Source organism: Octopus bimaculoides, chromosome 2 (assembly GCF_001194135.2).
Source record: "Octopus bimaculoides isolate UCB-OBI-ISO-001 chromosome 2, ASM119413v2, whole genome shotgun sequence".
In the NCBI taxonomy this organism is placed as follows: domain Eukaryota; kingdom Metazoa; phylum Mollusca; class Cephalopoda; order Octopoda; family Octopodidae; genus Octopus; species Octopus bimaculoides.
Genome location: NC_068982.1, coordinates 98930757 through 98931035, shown reverse-complemented (window position 1 = coordinate 98931035; position 279 = coordinate 98930757). Strand labels below are relative to the sequence as shown.

At 37.6% G+C, this 279-nt stretch overlaps 1 protein-coding gene across 7 annotated transcripts in view; it reads right to left on the bottom strand.

Annotated features, from left to right (window-relative positions):
- Nucleotides 1-9: 9 nt before the first annotated feature.
- LOC106868177 (thioredoxin domain-containing protein 6) overlaps nucleotides 10-279 on the bottom strand; it is a 55050-nt gene continuing 54780 nt past the window's right edge. For 5 of the 7 annotated variants that reach the window (XM_014913324.2, XM_014913323.2, XM_052978498.1 and 2 more), the window contains one exon: nucleotides 10-279. In XM_014913324.2, coding sequence (XP_014768810.1) covers nucleotides 122-279 — 158 coding nt within the window. In that variant the 3' untranslated portion in view covers nucleotides 10-121. The other 2 variants (XM_052978499.1, XM_052978500.1) reach the window with 1 other exon arrangement.

The window sequence follows — 279 nt, the reverse complement described above, 5'->3', positions numbered from 1 at the left end:
ATCTGGATATTAAGAAAATGGTAACATTTATTCATTCTACTACAAAACATGGAACTTTCAATGGTAGTCATTAATTGTTTATCAATTTTTATTTTGTGGGAGCTGAATTTTCAACTTCAGGTCATTTACTTTCTTCTTCAACCGTTGCAGGTAACTCAGCAGCTTCAGGTGGTTTTTCAGTTTCTTCTGCAGCTTCAGGTGGTTTTTCAGTTTCTTCTGCAGCTTCAGGTGGTTTCTCAGTTGCTTCTGCAGCTTCAGGTGGTTTCTCAGTTGCTTCTG